Below are 27,316 nucleotides of genomic sequence, written 5' to 3'. Positions count from 1 at the left end.
TTGAGGCCACTCGCACAGATCAACATGTGCTCCAATCAGACCCTGGGATACCCGCCTTCCCCAGTACAGCTCTCATCCTGCAGGCTCTTCCCTTGCCTGAGGCCACATCTCTCCCTTCCCCAAGCAAGCCCTAGCCCTGCAGCTGTTGAAAATCCACCCATGCCTTATGGCTGGTCTGGTAGGTAGAGACTACCCGCAAGGCACCCTAAAAGTGATGTGGTGCTGCCTGTGAAGCCTGCCGTTGATGACCGTGAGTGATGCCCGAAGCAAGGTAGGCAAACAAATTTCAAAGTCCCGAGCGAAGTGCAGCTCACCAGGTGCAGGTCACTTATGTGCTGTTTTGAAACATGTCAGTGTGCAATCACGCCGACGTGCTCGGGGAGGGTGTGATTCCGACAGACTGGGCTTATAGTGATATGCAGATGTGTTACAATGAGGTTCCCGACGTCCGACAGCAGGAAACACATCCCACCATTGACGGGCAGACCAGACAATTGCAAACTGGTTTCATGACATCGTGAAACTGACCTTTGGCCTTCTCACCATATTGTCCACTCATGGCACCGAGCATGCCCGACACCAGCAGACACGGAATATTCTGCCCACAGTCATGTGTTATGATTAATTTTAATTAAATAGTGTCAGCATTGGGACTGGTGGGAGTCAAGACTGGTATCATAGAGTTGGATCATGAAGGAGAAGCAGTGGAGAACACTGTGGTCACCAGTGTTAAAGACCGTGGAGAGGTTGAGAAAAATCAGGAAATGATAACACATCACAGTGGCAGCCATAAAGATTTCCAGTAGTCAATCTGATCAGGTCCACGTGCTGGAATTTCCCCAACGGTTCTTGTTATGTTTTACTATGGAGTCACTTTGCCTGTGAACTGGTTACATGCTTATCTGTCGGCGGGTGAGTCGATAACAATACACTGCAGATGCAGAGACCAATATGAAACGAAGCACATGCTATTTATTTACACAGACAACAGAGCACTAATATGATGTGTGCTTCTCCAACCAGGCCCTTCTCTAGACTAACATTAACATTGTATCTCGTGCTACACAGCTATTGGGTCACACAGAAACATGGTCAATCTGTTCACATTCCCTTAAAGGTGTATTGCACCTCAGATTACCACATCCCTCCCCCTTTACTTGAAGGTACATTTTACAATATATTAACAATTTACATAAATAAACTATTTACAAATTCAAACGTGTCGACCGTCATAGTTCTACAACTTTGGACAGTTTATCTGAGGCCTCTCTTTCAGGAGTTATCTGTCCACTATGCTCCCCAGTAAGAACCTGTGTGTTTGCCTCTTTGACTCTCTCAGGCTCAACGGGTTCTACAGGTGCTTCCAAAGCAAGAGGAGATCCTTCTATCTATGGTGTAGACTCTAACGGGAAAGTTTGGGACAGCTTCTCTTGTAGATCTGTTTCCCTAATCCTGATGTGATCTACGCGTCTTCTGATTATCCGACCTTCAACCAATATGTGGTAGGACAGGGTTCTGTCACAGCACTGACTTCACCTGATATCCATTTGGGCCCATCTCCAAAGTTCTTTGCAAAAACTGCTTCTCTTACAGTGAAGTTTCTTTCACGACTGTTATAATCGTGTTCATTTTTTTGGGCCTCCTCTCTCTACCCTCCCCCCTAAATTCGGCCCTGAGGCTCAAATGTGTCCTGAGACGTCTCTTCATTAATAACTCTGCGGGAGGCAATATCGGTGGTCATATGTGGTATAGTCCTATAGCAGAACAGGAAACATGATAATTTAGTTGCTATAGGGCCCCCATCTAGTTTTTTCATTCCGGCCTTAAAGGTCTGGACTGTCCTCTTGGCCATTCCATTGGATGCAGGGTGGTATGGCGAGATCTTGACATGTATTATGCCATTGAGAGTTGTAAAACTTTGGAATTCCTTGCTAGTGAATGCCGTTCCCTTAACAGACTCTATTATCTCTGGTAAACTCGCGAAACTCCGACACAATCTGTCTATGGTGGGGGCAGATGTGGGTGATCACACTCGTATACATCCATCCGTTTGGAGTGGAAGTTGATAAGTAAGAGGAACATTGTATCCAACAAAGGCCCCATATAGTCAATGTGGAAGCGGACCCATGGCCTTCCTGGCCATTCCCAAGGATGCACTGAAGCAGCAGCAGGCAATTTCTGCACCTGTTGGCATTGCATGCAGTTCTTGACCATGTTTTTGATTTGTGTCCATCCCTGGTCACCATAGGTAGCTGTGGGCCAACATTTTCATTCTAGAAACGCCAGGGTGAGCACAATGCAATTCTATCGATAATGGTTGCCTTCCTCTGGGAGGCATAAGGACGCTCGCTCCCCACAGTAAGATGCCATCCTGGCAGGTGAGCTCACATCTCCTGTTAAAATAGGGCTTCATTTCATCTGATTTTGGCTCATTAGACCATCCCTGCAAGACTTGTTCCCTGACGTGAGACAAAACTGGATCATAGTCTGTCCATTCTCTGATCTGTTTGGCATTCACTGGTGATGAATCCAGAAAGTTTAATAACAAGAAAAGTTCTTGAGGAATTGGGATGTTCACATTGCTGTCCTTTAGAGGTAATTGGCTCAATGTGTCGGCATGGCAACCTGGCTTTCCAGCCGGTGGATAAATCTTACCGAGCTCTTCCCTGAACACAGGGGCATATTTCTGTAATAATTCTTGCAGACCTTTCATTCTGAGTCGAAAAATCTCGGTCCACTCCAACTTTATTTCCTTAAACCAGTACCGACCAAGAAGAGTTGGACCCTCCCCTGCTAACACTATCAGGGGTAGGTTAGCAGACTGGCTTCCATTCTGTACTGGAACCTTGCACATACCTCTCACTCATATGTCTTCGCCAGTGTATGTCTTTAGTGTGGCATCTGAGTTTTCCAGCTTTAATAAGTGGTCTCCTCCATTCAGATACTTAAACATTTGTTCCCCTATGACTGTCGTGGATATGCTAGTATCCACCTCCATTTGGATGGGTTTTCTGTTGACTTCTACTGTCACATAGATTGGCTGTTTTACCCATTTTTAAGCTGCGTAGCGAGTAGATATCTGACTCTGTTTCTTCTGGCTCCTCCATTATATAAATTTAATGAATTCTGCCTTTTTGTTTGAAATTTTGCCTCAACCTGTCTTTACAATGTCACATAATGTGCCCATTACGTTGGCAGTAGAAACACTCGGTTCTTTTAAATTGTTGTTCATTTGTAGGCTGCCTGGTTCCAATTCTACTATCATTAATGTGGTTTTTGTCCGTTAAACCATTGCTTTTTGCTGGTCTGTTAATTGCCGCTGTTTCCCGCCTTTCCGTGGAGCCCTGTGCTTCCGCGCCATCTCTAGCTGGTGCCTCTCTCCCGATGCAAAGCACGGCGCCATTTTATGCTCCCTTGATTTATTCTAACTCCCTGACTGCACTTTCCATTGTGAGCGCCAACTCCAGCACCTTGCTGAAGTCTAAATCTGTTTCTGACAACAACCTTTTTTGAATAGCGTCCTCATTAATTTCACACACTAATCTCTTAACATGTCATTAATCAATGTCCTGAACTCACAGTGCTCTGTCAGTTGTTTTAAGATTGCTACATAACAAGCAACTCTCTCTCCAGGGGCGCGAACACCTCGAATTGAATTTAAAACTCTGTGCTGTTACCAAGGGTTTCGGCTGAAAATGGTTTTTCACAAGTTTCACCGACACATCAAAGCTCTTGGAACCTGGGGCATTGGATGCTGTTAGACTATGAATTAGGCCGTATGTTTTACTGCCACATGTCGATAAGAGGATCGCCCACTTCTTCTCCTTCTCCTCCCCCAATATGTTGTTGGCCAAAAAGAAAAACACTATATGGTTCAATATAATGTGTCCAGTCATCAGTGGTCTGATCAAATGGTTCAATGAGGCCAAATGGTGGCATTCTGGAAAGAGGTAACTTCGACTATTAGGTGAAGGTTTACAATTGTAATGTACTTACAATCAGCCTGCAGGGCATGGCTGATTCACTTCAGTTGAGCTTTCGCAGCTTTCCTTCATATTGTTGACTGGTCGTATTTTGCCTCATCACCAGTTGTTATGTTTTACTATGGGGTCGTGAACCGGTTGCACGCTTATCTGTCAGCAGGCAAGTCGATTATAATATACTGCAGACACAGAGACCAGCATGAAATGAAGCACATGCTATTTACTTACACAAACAACAGAGCATTAACATGATGTGTGCTTCTCCAGCCAGACCCTACTCTAGACTAACTAACATTGTAGCCCGTGCTACACAGCTAGTGGGTCGTACGGTCAGATGGTCAATCTGCTCACATTTTCTTAAAGGTGTATTGCACCTCAGATTACCACAGGTGTCTTCAATGGTGTGCCACAACTTCAGTGGAAAATCCATGGAAATGCCAGACAAGCAGCATAAACGTGGGCTAATCTGGAGAAGCCCCACAAAAATGAATAGTGTGTCTCAGTGTTGTGGGTGTGACAGAAAACACGACAAAGATATTCGTGAGATACATAGAAGAACCTAACAAAGGAAGAGGAGAAAATAGAAGAGCAGCGGGGAGATGTTCGCAGTTTTGACTGAAGGAACAATGTCCGAGGAGAAGAAGCACTTGACAATGTCAGCGGGTACTGAGACAAAAATAAGGATTCTTAAGTGGTCATCATTGTCTAAATGTCATGTCAAGCAGCATAGGCAATCATGGTCTTCCAAACTTTCCGAACACAGCAACAGTGGATGGCCTCATTGTTGGAGTTCTGGTTCAGCCAATCTTTAATGTTGCTTAGCTGCTTCCTTCACTATTGGCCTCTTGCTCTTCTTCCATTAATCCTTCTGGTGGTGATTAGGCACTCCATGAATAAGAACTCCATGGCCTGAATTTTTCACTTGTAGGGCACGCACTGAGAAAGGCTCAGCACTGCCGGTTGGGGTGGGAAGAGAGCGGGCGCCGACATCACCGAGTGTGTTGGTGAGTGCTTCCACTGAGCTCCCTGAAGGCAGATAGCTGCCTCAGAGAGCTGCAGACCTCCACAAGATAAACAAATCAAAAATGCTGCAAAATATGTCCATGTAGCACAACCAAGCACTTGAAAAAACAACTCATAAAAAAACAGTTCCCAGGTATCTCTTTTTATTTTATTTCCCCACGGAAATTTCATCCCGCCCTGGATTGAGATTTCAGCAAAAACGTAAAGGCAGTTTGGCTGATTGGCCTGTCCGCCAACCGTAAAAGTGGACAGGCCACAAAAAAATTGCTTTCAATTGCCTCCTTAATGGGATAAATTGCCTGCTTAATTGTCAACGGGCATGCTTCCAAGTGCTGCATGGGTCGCTGAGCGAGATATCACGTGAGTGCACGATAATGTCAGGACGCTCGCCTGTTGTCATCTCGCGCTATTTCGCCGCCAGATGGGTCAGGCGCGCGCCTGCGGGATGTAAAATTCTGGCCTATTTGTCTTCTTTTGGTATTATATGAGAGTTCCTATGTTCTTCTGGCCTCATTCAGTGTTTGTTCTTTCATTCTTTTCCCTACCCAGTTTACCCTTAGGATCCTTCTTAAGCATCACATTCCGAAGCTGTTGATTTTTTTTTCCTCCTCTTTCCCAATGCTCCAAACTTCACATTGGAATTAATTACTGACCAGACATAACATTTTAGTTTCTTGTTTCAAGACGCAACTGACATTTCTTAGAATGTTGCTTAACTATGTAAAAATACTTTTGGTTTGTCCAACTCTTTCTCGGATTTCAGTATGGCTTTTGACATTGAATGTTACTGTGCTTCCTAGGTAGTTGAATTGATTGGCCTGTTCTAGCTTGCTTCCATTTATTGTGATGTTGCATACTGGAATGTCCTTTTTCTTTGCCATCATATTAGTGTATGTTCCCTTGCAGTTGAGGATAAGCCCTACCTACCATTTTCCTTTACGAATGTATCAATTATCTTTTGCAAACCTTCTCCATTTGTTGCTGTCTTAAGTGGTAGGGACCAATATTGGTTGGGCGTTAAATTAGAAAGTGGTGAGTTTTCATGAATGGGGATCAGCTTTTCAGTGCTGGGGTGGAAATTGGAGCTAAAATACAGGATCGTGTGGCAATATCTGGGTAGACTGGGGCAATAGGAGGGGCAAAGATGCTTGAGCAGTTGAGTGGATAGCACCAATTTCGAATACGAGTTCCTCACATCTGGCATCTTTCTGACCTCCTTTAAACTGCTTTAATGTTCCAATGTCTTTTAATAGGTATAGTTATCCATACTTGATATGATTTCTAAGTATAGTCTTACTAACGCTTTTCAAAATATTGGATAACATACATCAGTCCACTATACACCATAATCTATTTGCCTTGGCATGTTTTAGAGTTATGTCAATGAGAAAATGAATGAGAAAAATGGTGTGCCAATTTCTCTAGCCTCATTTTGGAAAGTTATTTATAGAAGACACAAAATATTTAAATGTCTGATCTAGAATCAATTAACTCTCTTTCGAAAAAAAACATCAATACGTTGTCAATATATTATATGGCATAATGAACAATGGTAATTAAGTGCATAATCTTCATAAGCAAAATAGATTTAGTAAATCACAGCTTTATAAAGCCACCATCTGTTCTCTGTTTAATTGTGTACCACAAAAATGCTTCAAGCAGAGAGGGGGGAGAGCCAAAGTTTAGTAAAACCAGAAAATGTAAATATACTGGAGGGCTGATTTATCTGATCACAGCATCATGAATAAATTTTAAAAAACACATTACAGCATTGCTAAAGAAAGTGGCAAGAGCAATTATTCCCCTTTTCTTACTATGATACAAATACAACTAAATTTGATCCAAACTGTGGTGATGTGATAACCATAGGGTAGACATCCGGAAGCATTCTTTTGCATAACAAGTGACCAACAGCTTAAAAAGATTATCAGGAGGTGTTGGTTGAAGCCAGAACATGGGACTCATTTAAAAAACAGTTAGAAGCTCTAAGTAGAAAATGCTTGTGATGGTGTTTTGGAAGGATGAGGTCAAAGGCATTGAAGGGCCACTTCCACCCAAACTTATCCTGTGATATGATCGTGTGATGAAAATAAAATTATATTCATTTCATCGGTACAGCATGTGACATGCTTTCAAACCAAAACATTTCATTTGTATAGACTCAGCTACATTTATTTAGTTACTCAGTTTTTTATGATAAAATCTAATTCCCTTTGACACAATGTTTATACTTGTTTTCTCTTACAATTTAAATGCCAAATCTTACTTGTGTTTGCTCAAATATAAATAACAAAATACAGTAACTCAGAAAGAACATTGGTGAAAAATGTTGTCTGCAGCATAGCTGCATCTGTTAAACTTGCCAAAACAATTTGGTGTTTTATTCCAACTAATACAGTGAGAACTACAGAAATCTTGAAACAAATTCCAGATGTCTGGCAATTCTGAAGATACGATCAGCTCATTAGTGCCCATTTTTGGAGGCTACGATTGACTTTAAAGCTCCAAAATGGGGTCCGCGACGCATGTACGCAATTGTAGGGTGAACTGTGCAAATTCCATATTGGTGCAGGCATCATAATGTGCAGAGTAAACATCTGCCGGAAGTATGCATTTGCCATTTTGAAAGAAAGAAAAGCTTACATTTATATAGCACTTTTCATAACCACAGGATGTCTCAAGACATTTTACAGCCAATGAAGTACTTTTGAAGTATAGCCATTGTTGCAATGTAGGAAACACAGCAGCCAATTTGTGCACAACAAGCGTCCACGAACAGCAATGTGATAATCTGTTTATGTGATGTTGATTGAGAGATAAATGTTGCCCAGGACACCAGGGTAACTCCCCTGCTCTTTTGAAATAGTACCTTAGGATTTTTCACCTCAGAAGGTGGACAGAGCCTCTGTTTAGCATTTTTTTTTCCCAAAAGACAGCACCTCCAATAGTACAGCACTGTAGTGTCAGCCTTAACCCTTGTGTTCAAGTCCTGGAGTGTGAATTCAGCCCACAACCTTCTGACACAGAGGCAAGTGGATACCAACCTAGCTGACACATAATTTGGAGCTCAACATTGCAGCTAATGTCCTTTCCTAACCTTGCACAGTTGAACACACTTCCTGCAGCAAAAAGAATGTCCAACTAGCAATATTTAAAGGGATCATCAGTTCCAGGTTAGTTGCTTTTTTCTCACTGTTGCTCCAATTCTACAAACGTTTGTGCTTTCTATGGCCGTTTCAACTTGCAAAAGACTGCAAGGAGTGGTGTGGTAGGTGCTAAAGGACATTTACTGACTTTAAGGCTTCGGAACAAACCGAGTTGCTCCCAGGCATGGGTATACTAATAAACATTCTTCTTGGAATACAACATGACTTGGAGAATGAACAGAGATCACGCAGAGTAAGACAAGCTGCTGGAAGAGGGAGGAGAAGGAGGAAGAAAGGGAGAAGGGCTCTCAGCAGGAGGCCATATCCACCAAGGGTAATCATAGTGCGTATGATGCCTGTGCTTCCGCACGTACATCTTCAGTGAAATCTCTCACCTACTGCAGCCATTACTACAACATCAGAGCAGAGCAAGGACCACACTCTCAGTGGTTCTGAAAATGACCATGGCAATAAACCTGTATGGGTCTGTCTCTGTCCAGGGTCATGCTAGAGATGTTTACAACATCTTGCAGCTTACTGTCTGATGTTGTGTAGGGAGGTCACTAGGACCCTCTATGTAAAGGGAGATGAATACATTTCATTCTCTCTTGCCAGAGACGAGCACACAGAGGAAATATGCAGCTTCACGAGGATTGTAGGTTTCTCCATGGTGCAGGATGTCACTAAATGCACATGTTGCTTTTTAAAAAATTCATTCATGGGATGTGGGCTTTGCTGGCTGGGCCAGCATTTATTGCTCATCTCTAGTTGCCCTTGAGAAGGTGATGGTGAGCTGCCTTCTTGAGCCGCTGCAGTCCAGGTGGTGTACACCCACAGTGCTGTTAGGGAGGTGGTTCCAGGACTTTGACCCAGTAACAGTGAAGGAATGGCGACATATTTCCAGGTCAGGATGCTGAGTGACTTTGAGGTGGTGTTCCCATCTACCTACTCCCCTTGTCCTTCTAGGTGGTGGTAGTCATAGGTTTGGAAGGTGCTGTCTAAGGAGCCCTGGTGAGTTGCTGCAGTGCATCTTGTAGATGGTATACACTGTTGCTACTGTGCGTCAGTGGTGAAGGGGATGAATGTTTGTGGATGTGGTACCAATGAAGCAGACTGCTTTGTCCTGGACAGTATCCTGCTTCTTGAGTGTTGTGTGAGCTGCACTCATCCAGGCAAGTGGGGAGTATTCCATCACACTCCTGACTTGTGTCTTGTAGATGGTGGACAGGTTTTGGGGAGTCAGGAGATGAGATACTCATCACACGATTCCTAGCCTCTGACCTACTCTTGCAGCCACAGTATTTATATGGCTAGTCCAATTCAGTTTCTGGTCAATGATAACCCCCAGCATGTTGTTGGGACGGATTCAGTGATGGTAATGGCACTGAACTTCAAGGGGTGATGGTTGGATCCTCTCTTGTTGCAGATGGTCATTGCCTGACACTTGTGTGGTGTGAATGTTACTTGCCACTTGTCAGTCCAAGACTGGATATTGTCCAGGTCTTGCTGCATTTGGACATGGACTGCTTCAGTATCTGAAGAGTCGCGAATGGTGCTCAACATTGTGCAATCATCAGCAAACATCCCCACTTCTGACCTTATAATTGAAGGAAGGTCATTGATGAAGCAGCTGAAGATGGTTGGGCCGAGGACACTACCCTGAGGAACTCCTGCAGTGATGTCCTGGAGCTGAGATGACTGATCTCCAACAACCACAACTGTCTTCCTTTGGGCTAGGTATGACTCCAAACAGCAGAGAGTTTTCCCTGATTCTCATTGACTCTAGTTTTGCTAGGGCTCCTTGATGCCACACTCGGTCAAATGTGGCCTTGATGTCAAGGGCAGTCACTCTCACCTCACCTCAGGTGTTCAGCTCTTTTTTCTTCCATGTTTGAACCAAGGCTGTAATGAGGTCAGGAGTTGACTGGCCCTGGTGGAACCCAAAGTGGGCGTCAGTGAGCAGGTTATTGCTAAGCAAGTGCCGCTTGATAGTACAGTTGATAACCCCTTCCATTACTTTACTGATGGTGGAGTGTAGACTGATGGGGTGGTACTTGGCTGGATTGGAATTGTCCTGCTTTGCAGGCACCTCATGTTAACTCTGCCCTTTCTTGCAACTGTCCCTCAATGTTCACCTGGCGTGAGACCATAGGCAGCAAACAATGTCCAACATCTTGGCAGCAGTCATGATGCCTTCATTCTATGGCAGTCTGTTGTGCCAGCTGCATTTAGACACCACAGGACACCAAAGGGTGGGCACTGGGTAACAAAAGACTTTTGCTGATGACATAGCTGTTGATTTTGTGTGCAACCGACACACAAGTGCACAACACGTATATAATGAAAGCCATGCTGACACACAAAATGTGAAACAGCAGACCACCTGCATCCTGAAACAACACTTCTATCCTTGTTATGCTATGGAGGTAACCTGCAAAATACACCAGTGTGGGTGTCAAGGTTCATGATGGTCTGCTGCATGTTGTACAACCTCATTGTGATGAGGATACAGCCCTTGTCACCAGCTATATGGCAAGCAGCTGAGGAGCAGGAGCATGAGGAGAAGAAGGAGGAGGCAGTAACCACAGAGATAAAACAAAAAACTGCGGATGCTGGAAATCCAAAACAAAAACAGAATTACCTGGAAAAACTCAGCAGGTCTGGCAGCATCGGCGGAGAAGAAAAGAGTTGACGTTTCGAGTCCTCATGACCCTTCGACAGAACTAGATCTGGTTCTGTTGAAGGGTCATGAGGACTCGAAACGTCAACTCTTTTCTTCTCCGCCGATGCTGCCAGACCTGCTGAGTTTTTCCAGGTAATTCTGTTTTTGTTTTGGATTTCCAGCATCCGCAGTTTTTTGTTTTATCTCTGTGGTTACTGCCTCCTCCTTCTTCTCCTCATGCTCCTGCTCCTCAGCTGCTTGCCATATAGCTGGTGACAAGGGCTGTATCCTCATCACAATGAGGTTGTACAACATGCAGCAGACCATCATGAACCTTGACACCCACACTGGTGTATTTTGCAGGTTACCTCCATAGCATAACAAGGATAGAAGTGTTGTTTCAGGATGCAGGTGGTCTGCTGTATCACATTTTGTGTGTCAGCATGGCTCTCATTATATACGTGTTGTGCACTTGTGTGTCGGTTGCACACAAAATCAACAGCTATGTCATCAGCAAAAGTCTTTGTTACCCAGTGCCCATCCTTTGGTCTTCTTGGTGCCTTTGCCTATCCCAGGGCCCTGATCTAGTGCTGCCCTAATGGCTGCAGGATGGCTGGTGGAAGCCTGCTGACTTTCAGCGGAGACTGGAGATAGCTTTGGAGGGTGACCTCAAGCCACCCTGGGCCTTGCAGACCCAGCTGCAGACAGCGCCATCTCAGCATGGGTGGCAGTAGTCTGGGAAGATTCGCTAAGTAGCAGGCAGTAGAAGGGGCACTGAGAGTGGCAATGATGGGAGCATGAATGCTCTCATTCTGAGAGAGGACAGCAGGTTTATGCTCCGTGGAGTCACCGCCACTCCCCTGGAGTGGCGCCTCAACAATCCCAGTAATCCATTGAAAGACAAATTGCTGAACTACTGTAATACTCTGCAAGCACTGAAACCAAAGCCAAGATGACAGCAGTCTGGGCTTCCACTGCAGCAGCCAGATGTTGGATAGCTGCTGTGTGTGCCACAATGGAAGCTGCAACATTGACTATTAGTCACTGCATCACGTTTGGAGTTGGCCACCAATTCCACATTGGAAACGATGGGCTCCAAATTCTGTGCAAAACCCTGTGCCATGTTGGTCGTGGATCCCCCCATGCTCCTTGGCATTGACTGTGGGCTTTCTGGCAGGCCTGCCACAGCAACAAGTACTTCTCTGCATACTCATCTGCCTTTTTCTGTACACTGCCCCACAGAAGTCCTCGCCTGAATCCTCTGAAGCAGAACTCATGAGCAATCCCACCATCTGGTGAACTGGAACTTGGGCTATCCTTTCCCTCTGCCCTGGCTGCCTCCCACTCAAGCCCAGTGTCCCACCATATGTAGATTCCGCCTCTAAGCTATCCTTTAAGAGAAGTACAGGGTCAGTAACTGAGCTGGTGGCTGTGAGTGTGAAGTCGAGTGATGATGTGGTGTCCTCATCATCAACGTCCTGCCTGGTCAGGTTGGATCTCTTAGACACCTGAAAGGAAATGGGACGTGAGAGGGAGGACTAGATATGAGGATACTGTCACCAGTGGGGCACTGGGCATGAGCGGGATGCAGCCAGGGCAGAGGGAAAGGATAACCCAGGTTCCAGGCACCTTCAATGGTTTCAGCCTGACTGCTGGTCATAGCCTTGGCATTGCTGACCCAATAATGGCCAGCATTGTATCCTCCACAGGGGTCAGGATATTCAGGAACACCTGTTCCCAACTGCTCAGCTTCTGCTGCCTCTGGTTATGCATAGCTATGGCTATGCACTCTGACCTGCAAAGGAGAGGGAAATGTGTCAGTGAGTGTGGTGCAATCCCTTTGGTTGATGTGGCTGTCGTGGATGAATAGCTGACAATGTAAGAAAGCTATGGGATGTGGTTCTGAGACTTGCAGCAGCGCTAGGTGTCTGAGACTGAGGTGAAGCTATGAGTTGAATTGTGATTGATATTGTCAGGTGAATGATGGGCGTGTAGTGATTTAAGCAGTGGCTGAGGCTAAAGATGCAGTTAGTAGGAGATGGCATTTGAAGATGCATTTACCAACCTTAACCACTCGTGTGAGGTCCCTAAACTTCTTTCTGCGCTGTGTTAAGGTCTTCGGGGCTTGACTCATGGCATTGACTGCCATGCCCATCTGTTTACCCTGCCTTTTAACTGTGTGCCCTGGCACTTACTTCCCTCCTGCAGATACAGGACATGCCTCCTCCTTTACAGCTCCTCCACCAAAATATCTATTATAGCAACTGAAAACCTTGGCGTCCCACTCTCCACTGTTGTGCCATTCTTCACTCTTTCCCAAGTCAGATTTTCTTCAACCATGACTCTCAGCACCTACTCCAACCACAATGCACCTTTAAGAGACTTGCACTGCTGCAAGTCTCATACCCACATCCCATAGCTTTCATACATTGTCAGCTATTCATCCACGACAGCCACATCAACCAAAGGGATTGCACCACACTCAATGACACATTTCCCTCTCTTTTGCAGGTCAGGGTGGTACATAACCAGAGGCAGCAGAAGCTGACGTCGGGAATAGGTGTGCCTAATATCCTGACCCATAGCAGGTTAGTTCTAAATAGTGCTCGCCTCTCATGATATTGACCTCCAGCCAATGAATAGCACAGTTAGCACTTTCTGAGGTATCCAATTTAACCTCTGATAAATTCAGCAATAAAAAGGTACAATATGCTGCGAACAGAACAAGATCCTGTTACATACAGGCTGAAGATCAGTAGGAAAAATGACTGCTTACCCCCAGCCTTGTGCAGAGCTGGTTTGATTGCAACCAAAGTTGGACGTGGCAAAGATGTGCGCATCTATCGGAAATGTACTTACAAGAGATTTGTAAGTATCTCTTTTTTATTGTATGAAAATGACAGAAATATGCAAATCAAATAAATTATTGCCAGGACTGAGAATGAATTCAAAGCAATTAAACATTGAAATCCTTTCACAATTTGTATAAGCTATTTTCTATATATTTATTATTCATCATGACTGGTTCTTTTCTTACTTACTTGATTGTGGCCCTGTTGGTCATGTCTTGAAGATCACCAGGGTCAAAAAGCTGTGATCCCTTAAGTCCAAGCTCTTCACATGCTCTCAAAAACAAAGTAATGTTGTCCTGTTAGAGACAGAAGCATATTATTATCAACATCCATACAGGCTGATTGGCTGCAGCAGTCTTTTCCATGCAAGTGCAATGTGATTTAAATTTGGAATAAATGGCATACACTAATAGTCAGTTATTTTACAGCCCATGTTGTTGCTCCATTCCTGTTCATAACCTGCACAGCTCAAACGAAGAGGATCAAATAATATTTTATCCTGCAGGTATGTCGCCTATATTCCAATCAACATTCAAACCATCTCAACAAACAAAAAAATGGTTTAGTTAATGTTATGCTTTGCAAACATAAATGCAAAGGATGTGGACTTCTGAGCAAATTTGCTTCCAGAATTTGGTTAAACAAACATCGACACATTGGGTAGATTTTCCGTTCTGGAGACGAAGTGCAGTGGCGGGTGGGAAAATTGGCGTGATTCCGGCTGGGCATTGGGATGGGCTGCCGCTCCAGATTATCTGCTTTTTATCTTATTAGGTATGCAGAAACGAGCAGCTCATCGAATCTTGTGACAGGGTGGGCTGGGTTTTGTCCGCCCCGCCATTACCTCATAGGGCCAAAGGTCTAGCTGCCATATTTAAACAGCATCCACACACACATTCACTCTCTGCAGCCCAGAACTTCTTGTGGAGAGTGATGGCCCCAGGAAGAAACAAGCTCTTTGCCCCCAAGTTCAGCGGCAAGTGCCTGGAGAGACTCCTCCATCTAGTCCAGGGCTGATGGGAGGTCCTCAATCCCAGAGATGGCAGCAGGAGGTCCACCAACCTCACATGCTGGTTTGGGCGGTCACCAGGGAAGTCAGCGCCTGTGGACCTCAGAAAAGGGCCACCTTGCAGTGCAGGAAGAGGAAGAAGATCTCATCGGCTCCGCCAGGGTAAGTCAACCATCTCCTTATTCTCAACTCACACTCTGATAAGAGCTTCAGGAATTCGCAGGGTTACAATCCACAGGGACCTCACACACTACCGGCAGAAGGGACATCATCACTGATACTCTCACACACAATTTATCATCATCTCCTGCGACAGCCTGCACAATTGTGTCTTCAGCCCTAACATATGACCACTCAGCACATAGAGAAGGCATGGATGCTTATGATCTGCTCTTATATCTGTGCTGCTCACAGTCTATTCATCTGCCTTTAAGCAGGGCAAGATCACCCACAACAAGAGGGAGAGATCTCAGACCGGAGCGGGAATGCCACAGTTGAGGCTTCTCACACCCTCTGAGGAGCTGGCGGCAGAGTTGGCTGATGAAGTCAGGGACCATTCCTGTGTCAAAGATGAGATCGGCGTCACCCAACAAGCCAGTAGCGGTCCATCCAGTTGTCATTCCCAACCCTCCAACACTGTGAGCGCTCTTTAATGTAGGTGACTGTCTAGCCAATCACTAATTATCTCTTCTTTCAATTACAGCCACCAGCAAGAAAAGACAGAGGGACACTGCCAGCTAGCCCATCAGCTCCAGCCCTCAGATGAGGATCCTGAGGAAGCATCTTTTTTAAAAATTTGTTCATGGGATGTGGATGTCGCTGGCTAGGCCAGCATTTATTGACCATCCCTAATTGCCCTTGTTCAAAGGGCAGTTAAGAGTCAACCACATTGCTGTGGGTCTGGAGTCACATGTAGGCCACACCCAGTAAGGACAGCAGATTTCCTTCCCGAAAAGACATTTGTGAACCAGATGGGTTTTTACAACAATCGGCAACGGTTCATGGTCATCATCAGGCTTTTAATTCCAGATTTTTATTGAATTCAAATTTCACCATCTGCTATGGTGGGATTCCAACCCTGGTCCCCAGAGCATTACCCTGGGTCTCTGAAATACTAGTCCAGTCACAATACCACTTTTGCCAACACCTCCCTCTGAGGAAGACCTGTCACTGCATTCACCTGCACCCTCTACCAGTGCAGAGACACACACCTCGCTGGGACCTAGTTCTAAAACAGGCTCAGGGTCACCATCTGGTGAGCACAGCACAGAAATGTGTCCACAGCAGGCAGAGGCAGTGACAGCTACAGTCTCCAACACTGACTGCCCTTCCGAGGGCTAGGTTTGAGATTATGTCAAGCCACATTGGCCAGACTTTCAGGTGCAAAGCAGCACCCTCACATGTAATAGGCTGGCATCATGGGGCTAGACACACACCTATAACATCACAGTTGTGGCCATCCAGCAGACATTTCAAAGGTCACCAAGTACTAACTAGGCTCATTGCTCTGCATCATGTGGGTGGAAAGTGGGAACAATTATAGGGGCAGCGTTTAGCTGTAAACACAGCCACAAGTTAATGCTGCAGGCTGCCATGAAAGGCTAAGATCCCTGATGATTACTTAAACTGTAACCCACACCCAAACCCGACAGTCGTTATATGGGGGCCATTGAAAATGCACCTGATTATCTGATCGTAACAGCGCCAACAGCGTGCTAGGCTTCCTTTTACAACATCTCAATCTGCTAGAATGAAAATGTGGAGACCTCTAATGGGATGAGAGCAAAGTTCCAGTACATCTGCAGTGTGGTCTTTAGCATTAATGAAGTTACTAATTAATGCTTAAATGCACTGTTGAGGCTGACTGGGCTACCTCACTACCAGATGCCTTGGAAATGCTGGACATGAACTTTGAATGCTGCTGAGGAAGGCAGGGTCATGAGTGGTAGTCAATGATCAGACGATGCTGCTACAGTTCTCTCTGTGCGCACATCGGTAACCTGACTTGCAGGCTCGCATTCACATTGTAGAGTGACAAGTCACAGCATCCTACACAGCAATATCATCCTGGGGACTCAGTATGAGGATGAGGCCTGAACTTTATTCATGCATGAGAGATGGCCTGTGGAGAGATGCTGCAGTCTGGATTCAGATCAGTCCTCAGATGGTCAAGCAAGAACCGATGATTGATGATTGTCCTCCTTGAGGCGCCTTGCAGTGCTAAAGGCATACTGCCATGAGCGCACTGAGGTTTGCAGTGTTGCTCCTGCCTCATGAAGGCTGCTATAGGCAGTGAAATGTTGGTGCGATGATTGAAAAGACTGCACCATGTCTACTTGCTTCAGAATGAGTGCTGGTGGAGTTCCTATCCCATTATAGAGCTGCCACATGCTCCATAGGCTGCCCACCCTTCCAAGTATGAGGCCATCATCACACAAGTTTGTGACTACTCATTGTGAGATTGATGTCCTTCATTGTGACGCTGAGGATAGCGAAGGAAGTGTTAATGTCTACCCTGCATAGAAGGGACAGGTGAGATGGGTTTGTATGAGCTAGTCGTTTTCAGCACCCTAGAGCCTTGTCCCTATAAGGGTCTCAAGGGCACAACTGCTGTGTCCGGTCTGTGCTACGGCCTCTTCCTCTGGGGCCTCAACATCCTCGCCCTCTTCAAGCCCATCCCATTTGACATCCTCCTCATTGGAGGAGACATGCAGCTCCTCCATCTCACCATGCGGCAACTCAACCCCCCTGCGAAGTACCAGGTTGTGTAGAGCAGAGTGAACCAGGATGATGTGGGACACCCTCTGGGGAGAGTACTGGAGAGGGTCACCTGACTGTTCCAGACATCTGGAACACATCTTCAACATGCCAATGGTCTGCCCAATCAAGGAGTGTGTTGCACGATGAGGTGCATTGTACCTCTCCTCTAAAGCATTCTGTGGCCTTCGAAGAGGCGTCATTAGCCACATCTTTTGGGTTAGCCTTTATCATCGCTGAGCCAGCCCTGAATGTGCTGAGCGCCCTCGAAGGTCTGTGGCACCTGTGAGCGATTCAACATGCAAGAATTGTGAGAGCGCCCAGGGTACCTTGCACAAAGCTGCATAATCTGCTTTTAATAATCACAGTTCAGCTGCGCATTGAGTGTGGAAACCTTTTCTGTTGATGAATCATTGTTGTTGCTGCCAGGGAACTCCTAATGCCACATGTGTGCAGTCGATGGCACCCTACACCTGTGGGAAACCAGGGATCACTGCAAATCGCACTGCTCTGGCAGCCTGGCTGGCTTCATCCAGGGAGAACTGGACGTAATTGTGTGCCTTACTAAAAAGCGCGTCAGTAACCTCTCATGTGCATTTATGAGTGGAGGATTCTGATATTCCACACAGGTCCCCAGTGGAACCCTGGAATGAGCCACTTGTAAAACGTTTGAGTGCAGCAGTCACCTTTAGGGCCATTGGCAATAAATGGCTCTGTGGAATTGGTGTTTCCTCCTCAACTTCTGGGTCCTCATGGGGCCCCACTGACCCATGTTCCTGAGGGCAAGGCTCTTCCCTTTGCTCTGCCTGATGGCAACAGGCCCTTCTCCTCCACCACCTCAGCAGCATGAAAGCCATGAAGAGGGCAGCATTGCCTGCTGCCTCCATTCTGCACTCCTCCTTGTGTCAGAGACATAACTGAACATTACCCTGCAATGATAACCTTCCATTGCCAAGTGAGGGAGTCATTGTGAAGCTCTCAGGCTGCCCTCATCCCAGGCATTCCAACCTGCCTTTCACTTATTCCCCTTCTTCCTTTAAACCCCATTCTCCCACAGTCATGTATCTCTGTCCACCCCTTCCTTTGCCTCTGTCCAGTCACCCCCTGTGCCACCCCTGCAGTCAATCATGTGCCTTCCCTCCCACTTCCCTTCCCACTGGTCTTCCCTGAGCAGCCTTGGCACAGAGTCAGAGCAGGACGAGAGCAGCACAGTGAAAGGTAGGTGAACGCTACACATACAAACCTCAAAGTCGCAAGTGAAGTGCAGTTTGCCAAGTGCATGCCGTTTATATCTGGTTGTGAATCAGACCGGTCGAATGATATGCTGGCGGGGCAATTAGATTTGGAGTGCAAACAGGATTCCGGCAAGCTGGATTTTAAAGGAGCATTCATGAGATGCAAATGGTGCAAATGCAGTTCCTGACATGTAGCAGTGGGAAAGTTAACCCACCATGAAAGTCAAGAGGATAAAATTGCAACCTATTTTCCTGCTGGCAAAAAACTGACTTTTGCCATCACTGCACATTTTGTCCCTCTGCCCGCCACGATTCCTGGAACTGGAAGATCCCACCTGTTGTGTCTGCATTGTTTTCACGAATATCATTAAACAAAACTAAAGCATCCTCCTCTTTACATGGAACCATACTCATGAGTCGAAAAATTAAAGCTGCCAGAAGTGAAACATGGGCAGAGATTTACACTCCATGGGCGGGCACACACCCAACCCAATCGGGCATAAAATCATGCAAGGTGACGCCAGGCGAGCGTCCCGACATCATCGCGCACTCGCGTGATATTTCACTAGGCAGGCACATGCGGCTGTCAAAAGCGCTCCCACCAACAATTAAGCAGGCAATTAAGCCCATCAACGGCACCACTGACCATGATTTTTCGTGGCCTGTTCAATCTTACGGTTGGCAGCTGGGTGAATCGGCCAGGCGGCTTTTACATTTCTCATGAAACTTCATCCAAGGGCTGGATGAAATCTCCGTTACGAAATAAAATAAAAACAAATATCTGGGGGCAGCAATCTTATGAGGTATGCTTTCAGGTGCTTGATTGTTCTGCATGGACATTTTTGCAGCTTTTTTATGCTTTATTTTATTCTTTTACAGTCTGCAGAGCTCCCTGAGGCAGCTGCCCACCTCCAGGGAGCACAGCTGCGCCGGCGGTGATGTCATCGCCCGCCCGCCCCCAGCCCAGCAACACTGACCTTTCCAACACACGTTTCACATTGGCTGGCCGTTAGTTGGCCAGCCAGGGTGAAATCGCGGTCGAGGGCCCATTTCCTGACTGCTCCCGGATCACGCGTGCACACCAAGGAAAAAATTCAGGCCATGAATTTACGTTTACTACAATTGTTCGGGTCTGATCTGCAGAGGAGACAAACAGGTTGAATTCGAAGTGCAAAACCCCTGCTGGTACATGAAATATTTTTATTGAGTTGCAGAGGTCTTACGTTAGTGCATCATTGATATGTTCCCAACACTGCGTGGAGCTACAATAATCTCCCTAACCATAGTAACCAAGCACAATGTTGGGAGAATGTTGCCCAGCTGTTGTCCAGAGTTGTCTGTACATTTGCTGCCTGGTAGTTCTGTAGCATTTCTTGGCTGGTTAATGCTAAAACACAGCTTACATGTTGGAAATATGTCTTTACAGAAAGGAATGACTTGAACTGCAATTGTTTGCAATAGATGTGGAATTATTAATTAATTGGCATGTTATTTTGACACAGAGTCAATGGAAAAGAAAATTGGGCGGAGTGCGAAACCAATTTGCTATCACCCATTTTATGCTCCTGTCCAATTTATATCCAAGAGGCTTTTTGACACTTCTGATGGCAGCAATGCCATCTTATTTCCTACAGCAATGTCACCAAAGACAGGATTCTTATCAGCAACAACGTTATATGGTAAAACAGGCATGAGGTGCTTCAACTAAAACTTAATCTAGAAACTAACAGCAGTCTCGCTTCTCTGCAGAAATCTGCAGCTTCACAGCATTCCCATTTGGAATGGCTGGCTACATTATTTCGATATTAACTCTCCAATAAAGCTCCATAAATTAGTCACTGGAATTCTCAAATTCTTTTGCTATGTGAAGTTAAGCAAAGTGCATCATAGATAATCTTTCAGTTCTACATTTCTACAAATAGATGTGAAAAGATGCGATCGATAAAGCAGAAGGATTTTTACCAAGTAAGTATGCCCACACCCAGCCTCGCCCCGATGGGAGATCGAAAATCCAGCCCTTGGAACCTGTAAAATTCTAAAGGTAACAAAATACAAATGGAGCAAAGATACTTGAAAACCTAAGTCCATACTTTCCATGGGTGAACTTCAGGTGAAGAATGACCGGATTATTCAAAGTTTCTCAGATATTTTAGTACTTCTGTTAGCTGAGTGATGAGCTCAATGCAGGAACCACTTGAGCAGTGATTGAAGCATTGAGCTGCCGAGCTAGAGTCGACTGGTTGTTGCAGCTGTTGTGTGACTTTGTGATTTTCTCATGTTCCAACCGAGCATTTGTTTTTGAAATTAGAGGTACCAGCATGAAGAGCAATGCACTATCAAGAGCTGACTATTGATATCCTCCCAGTCATCAATAAGGATATTATGTGACCTTGTTTTTTTTAAAGCACTTTTTCTGTACATCATTGGAATTGCGAACATTCCCTTGTGAGCCTGCATGAGTATGGGAAAACAGGCCACACAGGGTAGATTTTATGGCCCCTTGCCGGGTGTGTTGTGTTTTCAGCAGGTGGGGGTCATATAAAATATGCTGGGAGGTTAGTCCACCACTTCCCCGCCCACCAGCGAGCTGACCCCCATACTATATTAGGTGGGCAGGCATAAAATTGGCAGCTGACACACGTAAATAAATAACTAAAGATCAATTATGCTTATTAGCAAGCCTTATTGACAAGATAATACACGGCCCACACCATAATATGGTTGACGTAGGCAGGTGAGTGGGAGTGGGCAGGCAGTTATTGTTGACTAGACAAAAGGCAGCAGGAAGGAAGGTGGGGGCCTCATTTCGGGGGTGCCCTGTATGCATCAGGGGCACGTCTCTTCCTTCCTCACAGCCTACCTGCCAAAACCCAAACCCCCCAAACCCCCTCTACCCTCCCTCCCTGGACTCTTGGATCCCTCCTTACCCTAAAAGCCCAAGCCTTACCTTTCTGTGGCAGCCACCAGTCTCCTCCATGCTTCTTCCTGCAGTCCCAGCAGCAAAGGGACTGCTAGAGCTATCAGCCAATTAGATTAGCCAGCAGGTCTTGTGGGCGGGACTTCCTCCCACTGAGAGGTGGAAGTCCTACTCTCAGCAACTTTAGCCTGCCGGCAGCATGCTATGGCTACGGGGCGGCCTTCTTTCCCCTGTCTCAGTCGTCATCTGACTTTCCTTCCAGGGGTGAGCAGTCCACCCCCACCCCCCCTCTACCCCCCTCACCTTAGAATGCAGCCCTACATCAGTGGATGGGTTGATGGGCCAACCAACTTAAGGAGCAGAATTATGCACTCTCCTGGAGTCAGGTTGGCAGACAGCTGGGGGCCGGGGGGGGGGGGGGGATGCCGGAGAGTAAAATTCAACATAATGCTATGGGCACCTATCTTCCCGTCTCCAACCCCATCACATTATATATGTGATGAAGGAGAGGTCAGACAGCTAACCCACCCTTAGGCCAATTGAGACCCTGAAGGGGCCAATTAATCACCACTTAAAGGCCGTTTCCTGCCTTCACCACAATCTTTGTCACGGTGGGTGGAGGCCAGCAGCAAGTTTGAAGCCCGCCAGGTCTTAGTCCTCGGATTACTGGCAGGAAAGGGGAAGTAGCTACTTTTCAGCCCCCCTGGGCCCATTGGATGCCCTCCCAAGATCCCACTGCAAGGATTTCTCCTCCCTCCTAGCCTGTGCACCTAGGCCCCATCACCCCTCGCCTCCTAACCCAGTCCCAGGTAAATCCTCCAAACTTACCTCCCCATCGGCTCCAGTGAAGATCGCTGTCGGGGACTGGCCATTTTATTGGTCGGCAGATCTTGGAGGCTTGGAGGCAGGACTTCCTTCCCAGATGGGGGCAGAGGTCTTATCCTGAGCCAATTAATGCCCCACTGAGCATTAAATGCCTGCAGAGCAACCCAAGCGGAATGGGGATGGGTTCGCCATCGAGTTTTCTGACACCATGGGGGGGGGGGGGGGGGGCGGGGTAACAGAACCCCAGCGCAACATAAAATCCTGCCTGAGCTTTTGTGCAAACGGTCACTGTAGCTCAAGGTTTCATCATTTACAGCATAAGTTAATGATTTTCAGAAACAGCAGAGACCCTGCGGAATTTCTGCCCCAAATTTCGCACTGCTCTAGTGCAACCAGTCCTCTTCCAGACTTAGGCAGCACAGTCCCCAATTTTGTCAATCTCACAGAATCAGGACTTCAATATTTTATTTAACATACTGTACTTATAATTAAGGAATAATGCCAGTCACGCAATTAGATGAAAAGCTTGACAGTTGAAATAATAGGGGAGATTTTCCGTTCACTTAACCAGTGTACAGCCAGCTTTGTGGAGCAATGCAAATAGGTATCGGGCAGTTCCTACAATGGATGAACAATTCTCAACACTAGCTTCGCTCCCGGTGGCAGGCTGAAAATGAATCCCATTGGTTCCAGTAGCAACTGGGACAAACATTTGACAAACAGGGGATTTTTAAATATCTACATTTAATAAATGTTTAAGATAATTTGCTAAAAAGCCAAGAGGCAGGGGAGACTTTTTTTTACTCATTGAGCTGTTATGATCTGGAATGCGCCCCCGGGGTGCTGGAAGCAAATTTAATAATAACTTTCAAAAGGAACTTCGATATGTACATTAGGAGCAAATCTTTGCAGGGCCATAGGGACAAGTGCAGGGAATTGATTGGATAGCTTTGTCAAAGATCCGACACACTGATTCAAATGGCTTCCTTCTTTGTTGCCTGATTCTATTATTGAATAACCCTTGAAATCAGGCAATTATTGGAGCGGCAGTCACTGAAGCCCTGGCCAGCAATGTGGCTGAAACCTTGGAGATTGACAATATGCTCCTATCTATTACACCTTCTCAAATCCCACTTCACCCTCATCCCACAATCTGTTTGGATTTACAATCTTTAGATGGTGTAACCATGCACCACTTGATTTCACCTTCCCTTTCCCTCGACCCTAACCATACCTTTATACCTTCAGATACCCAGGAAATGTCACTTGGCCAAGCAGTGTTGAGGGAAGCTGAAGGCCTATATGGAGAAAAGAGACTGAGGAGGAACAAACATCATTACTCAATCAGACTCTTAAAGCCCAAATACTGACACTATGCAAATTTTAGAGGTTATAGAGGCAGGGTTTGCATGTGGTGAGTCACCAGGCATGAGTGGTCTTCAGCAAGGGCAGGGAGAAAGATTACATGGGTGCAAAATCCCCAAAGGGTGATGTCGCACACAAGTTCAACTATAGAGGAATCAGATGAGGAGTTGGATGGGAAGGGCACAGAGGAAGGTTCTTGGGAATGCTCACTGTAATTCTTGGTGCAGACAGAAGGATTAAGTGCCATCTGAGAGGGCATCTAACTCCTTAATAAGCATGCAGCCCTATGGCAGCTAATAGCACCTCCTTGGTAAGTGCTCCACACACATATTGTCCTGGAACTGGTATAACTGTCACAGCTTGAACTGGCTCCCACACATTCAGTCCATATGTTCCATCTGATGCTGACAGCTGCAACTCAAACTCCTGGTCTCTCCACCAGCACATTTACATTGCTTGATGCTCTCATGAGTACCACTTCGCAGTGACTACATGGTGCCACTTACCCTTGCAGGGCGCAGGAGGTCATTCACGTTTATGCAGCACTAGACCCAGTTTCACTTGTGGGCTCCACAGTTGCTAACCTCCACTGCCACCTCCTTCCAGGCTACCTTGGTCACACAGGATGACCTTCTGTTGCCAATCATTGGGGAACAGGGCCTTCAGCATTCCTGGACAGCCTGGAGGAGAACCTGCAGGGATGCATTGCCGAACCACAGGGTCACTTGTTGTCTCTGCTGGAACATAGTAAGTGACTGTGATCAACAGGGGTGGCAGGAGTCCCAGGGATCCAAAGAGGTGATAGGTCCAAAGTGGGGGGCAGTAGCCTCAGGGATTACACAGATTACACAGTCATCAGAAACAGCCAGACTGATGCTGCTAGATGGCAGGGAGTGGATGTCTGCCCAGGTGTCGTTTAAATATGACACCCAGACATATGACCCCATGAGGTAACAGCAGGGCTGGTGACTTCCTACCATCCCTATCACATGATTGGCCAGGGCCCTTGCCTCTGCTTATCTAACTGGTTGGCTGCCACCATGGCCAGCCGTTCTGCCTCTGAGCGGAAATGCCGCGCACTTCCAGTTTCACTGTCGGGGCCCTCGATGTGAGAAGATGATTCCACTCTATCAAAAACAGCTAACAGCCCATTGTTTGCAGGAAGACATCATCATATAAATAAGGCCACTGAAGCCGAAAAGATATAGAGATATTGAGGCCTGTTTTCCAACCCCAGACCCCAACATAAGTCAGATGGTGCAGATTGTGAGAGCCACGCTTAACTTTAGTTGAATAGGGCCATCTTCCAGGTATTAGTCAAGCAACAGACAACATGGGAATTGGTGTTCCCACCAGATCAAGAGGGGGAAACTATGCATTGCTGCAGACCTAAAAGCCCTTTTACTGCCTTCCAATCCCAGAGACAGGCACACATGCGATGTTAAGAAAATCAATCCCATCATATTAATCACAGTGTATAACAGAATCAATCACAGCTGTGTCTCGATTGGAGGAACCCGGCTGTCCCATAAAATCCAGTCCATAGAGTCATAGCGGCACAGGAGGAGGACATTCAGCACATTGGGCCTCTATTGGCCAAACTATTCTTGTTTTAAGATATGCCCAGGAAGCTAATCAGCAAAATTTTCTGTCGGTGATAAATATTTCTGTAACTTTCTTTTCATAAATGCTAAAAAGGAATGGTTGCCCCTCTGTTTGTGTAGTTGGTGTGATTTGTGAACAGTTTGACGTAACCCAGTTTCCACAGTGCTGAAATATTTATGATGTCACCTACAACAATAATAAAATAAGTGCACAACCAACAACAGTCCACTCCTGTCCAGCTTTCAGATTGATGTTCATATAATATTCATATCATATTGATAGTGTTACTCAGAAATAGATTGCAAAACTTATTTTATGAATTGCAAATGAATAACCATGAGTGACACATGCCCCATGAAAAACATATTAGGGTTGCGGGTTTCCACCATGGGTCTTCATGTGACTGAGCAAGTCGATTCTCCTCCCACAGATCTTTGGGCACATGGGCAGTTCATCCCACAAGGTAGTGGGGTCTGCAGTGAGGATTTGTGTACTTTTCTTTCTTTCTTTGCCATCTCTCTGCCTCACTGTTAAGGCTTCTGGACTCAAAGCGTGATGCAGCTTGATGGACACGTTGCTGCCATTCTGAATGATTGGTAGTAAGCTCCTCCCAGTCACTAATGTTAGTGCTGCCGCACTTCAAGGAGTGCTTCAGAGGGTTTTTGAAATGTTTTCTTTGTTGGAATGTTGGCCACAGTGCAGCACAGCATGCTTGAGAAACAATACTGGCATTTAATAGGTTAACATGAGGCTCTTATTTTAACATAGGTCATAGAGTAATTACAGCACAACAGGAGGCCACTCCGCCATCAAGTGCATGCTGGCTCTCTATAGAGCAATCCAGTCCATTTCTCCACTTATAGCCATTACAGAGATGTGGTCACAAGATCAAAGCTGGGAACTAAATATTCAGGGGTATGTGACTTTTCGAAAGGACAGGCAGGAAGGAAAGGGTGGTGGGGTAGCTTTGTTAGTACGAGATGAAATAAGTATGATAGCAAGAAAGGATCTTGGATCAGAAGATGTAGAATCCATATGGGTGGAGGTAAGAAATAACAAGGGGAAGACAACACTGGTGGGAGTAGCCCAAAGGCTCCCTAACAGTAGCTATACTGTGGGGCAGAGAATAAAACAGGAGATAACGAGGGTATGTAAAAAAGGCAGTACATTAATCATGGGTGACTTCAATCTTCATGTAGATTAGTAAAATCAATCAGGCAGAGGGAGACATGAGCAAGAATTCATAGAACGTATTTGGGACAGTTTCTTAGAACAATATGTTGTGAATCCAACCAGGGATCAGGCTATTTTGGATCTGGTAATATGTAACGCAGCAGGTTTAATAAATGACCTCAGAGTAAAGGATCCCCTAGAAAACCGTGACCATAATATAGTAAAATTTAGTATTCAGTTTGAGAGTGAGAAACTTGGGTTGGAAACAACTGTACTAAATTTAAATAAGGGTAATTACAAAGGAATGAAGACAGAGTTGGTTGGAGTGGACTGGGAAAGGAGTTTAGCAGAAAAGAGGGTTGATGAATAATGGTAGACGTTTAAGAAAATAGTTCATGGCCAGAATTTTGACCTTGATGGGCAGGCGGGCCCCACTGGCTCAGCAGCAGGCGGGCAGCCGAACTCCGCCGCTGAAACAGAGCCGGCCGCCATTTTGCGCTTCCTGTGCAGGGGGGGGGGTGGAGGGATAAGTGCTGTCTCAGGGAGAGTGCTGAATGTTTAAAAAACTTTTAAAATAGAGAAAGAAAAACATTATTAACACGTCCCCCTCATGTGACACTTACTGTCACATGAGATGGGACATGTTAATAAATGAGTGAAACTTTGATAAACTTTTTAAAAACTGAAATGAAACCTCATCCCACCAGTGGATGAGGTTTTATCTTTTTTCAGAAGCCCGCTGGGGCTCCTGGCCTGCCCACCAG

The 27,316-nt window shown here is 45.9% G+C and overlaps 1 protein-coding gene across 15 annotated transcripts in view; it reads right to left on the bottom strand.

Moving 5' to 3' along the window:
* The window catches only part of LOC121287879 (LIM and calponin homology domains-containing protein 1-like), a 518,147-nt gene that overhangs the window by 217,872 nt on the left and 272,959 nt on the right, over positions 1-27,316 (bottom strand). For 14 of the 15 annotated variants that reach the window (XM_041205922.1, XM_041206441.1, XM_041206524.1 and 11 more), the window contains exon 4: positions 13,856-13,962. The exons of the other annotated variant lie outside the window; for it this stretch is intronic. In XM_041205922.1, coding sequence (XP_041061856.1) covers positions 13,856-13,962 — 107 coding nt within the window. The remainder of the gene's footprint in view (positions 1-13,855; positions 13,963-27,316) is intronic. 15 annotated transcript variants of the gene reach the window in all.

This window comes from Carcharodon carcharias, chromosome 1 (genome assembly GCF_017639515.1).
Source record: "Carcharodon carcharias isolate sCarCar2 chromosome 1, sCarCar2.pri, whole genome shotgun sequence".
Classification (NCBI taxonomy): domain Eukaryota; kingdom Metazoa; phylum Chordata; class Chondrichthyes; order Lamniformes; family Lamnidae; genus Carcharodon; species Carcharodon carcharias.
The sequence above is the reverse complement of the archived record's forward strand: the minus strand, read 5'-3'. Positions and strand labels throughout refer to the sequence as shown.